The sequence below is a fragment of the Exserohilum turcica genome (assembly GCF_000359705.1).
Source record: "Exserohilum turcica Et28A unplaced genomic scaffold SETTUscaffold_2, whole genome shotgun sequence".
Lineage (NCBI taxonomy): Eukaryota > Fungi > Ascomycota > Dothideomycetes > Pleosporales > Pleosporaceae > Exserohilum > Exserohilum turcicum.
In genome coordinates, this window is record NW_007360025.1 from 3259795 (window position 1) to 3260658 (window position 864).

General features: G+C 54.5%; 1 protein-coding gene across 1 annotated transcript in view; it reads left to right on the forward strand.

Moving 5' to 3' along the window:
- Positions 1-278, forward strand: part of SETTUDRAFT_19943 (uncharacterized protein) — a gene marked incomplete at both ends in the record, with an annotated part of 525 nt that extends 247 nt beyond the window's left edge. Inside the window, one exon of the mRNA XM_008026778.1 lies at positions 9-278. Coding sequence (XP_008024969.1) covers positions 9-278 — 270 coding nt within the window. The remainder of the gene's footprint in view (positions 1-8) is intronic.
- Positions 279-864: the final 586 nt, after the last annotated feature.

Here is an 864-nt window from a genome sequence, read left to right on the forward strand (position 1 = left end):
CTCCCCAGCCTGCCGGGCAGAACAAGCCTTTCCCCGGCAGCGGTTTCCCCAGCGGTGGCTTCCCCAACGGCGGCTTCCCCAACGGTGGCTTCCCCAACGGCGGCTTCCCCAGCGGTGGCTTCCCCAACGGCGGCTTCCCCAACGGTGGCTTCCCCAGTGGCGGCTTCCCCAAGCCGTCCACTGCTGGCGCCGGCGCTGCTCACAGCGCTGAGAACTGCAACGGCGGCAAGAAGAACAAGCGCGGCCGCCTTGCTTTCCGCAACTCTCTTCGCAACTAAATGCGACTTCTCTTGACGTCTCCAAGGACACTCACGAGTCCCATGTCGCCACCGACAAAAGGAACAATGAGGTTTCTGGACTACAAAAACGAATGGTTGGACTGTGCCTTTTGCCACTCCCTTGTTTGCCATTTCTTCGACTTTTATATTCGCGGCAGTGCTGCACTTTTGATGTATATATTCAAATCCACCGATGATGTTCTCATATTCTTCTTCTGCAGTGACACTGGGTGACTGGCTTTGCTCTTGTGAATGGTTGGATTGAACATTAACTATATGCTGATTCTGACGATGGTTGGGCCCGAAGTGGAAGATCCTGATATGTTCTAGTGATGCAGCTAGAATGGCTTGGAACAATCATGTCCTACCATATGTGCTGCGATATTTTCAATAACCCCAACACCTTTCTTCCAACTGGCTTACATGTAGGACTACACTCTTACACACTAGTCTCACACCTAATCATCATCTTCGTACTCACTCCCACTCTCTTCCCACCCAAACCTTCCCACCCTCACCCACACCCACATCCCCGCCACGGCTATCAGCCTCCAACTGGGACCCCTCCTCCCGCCCCCCCCAACCC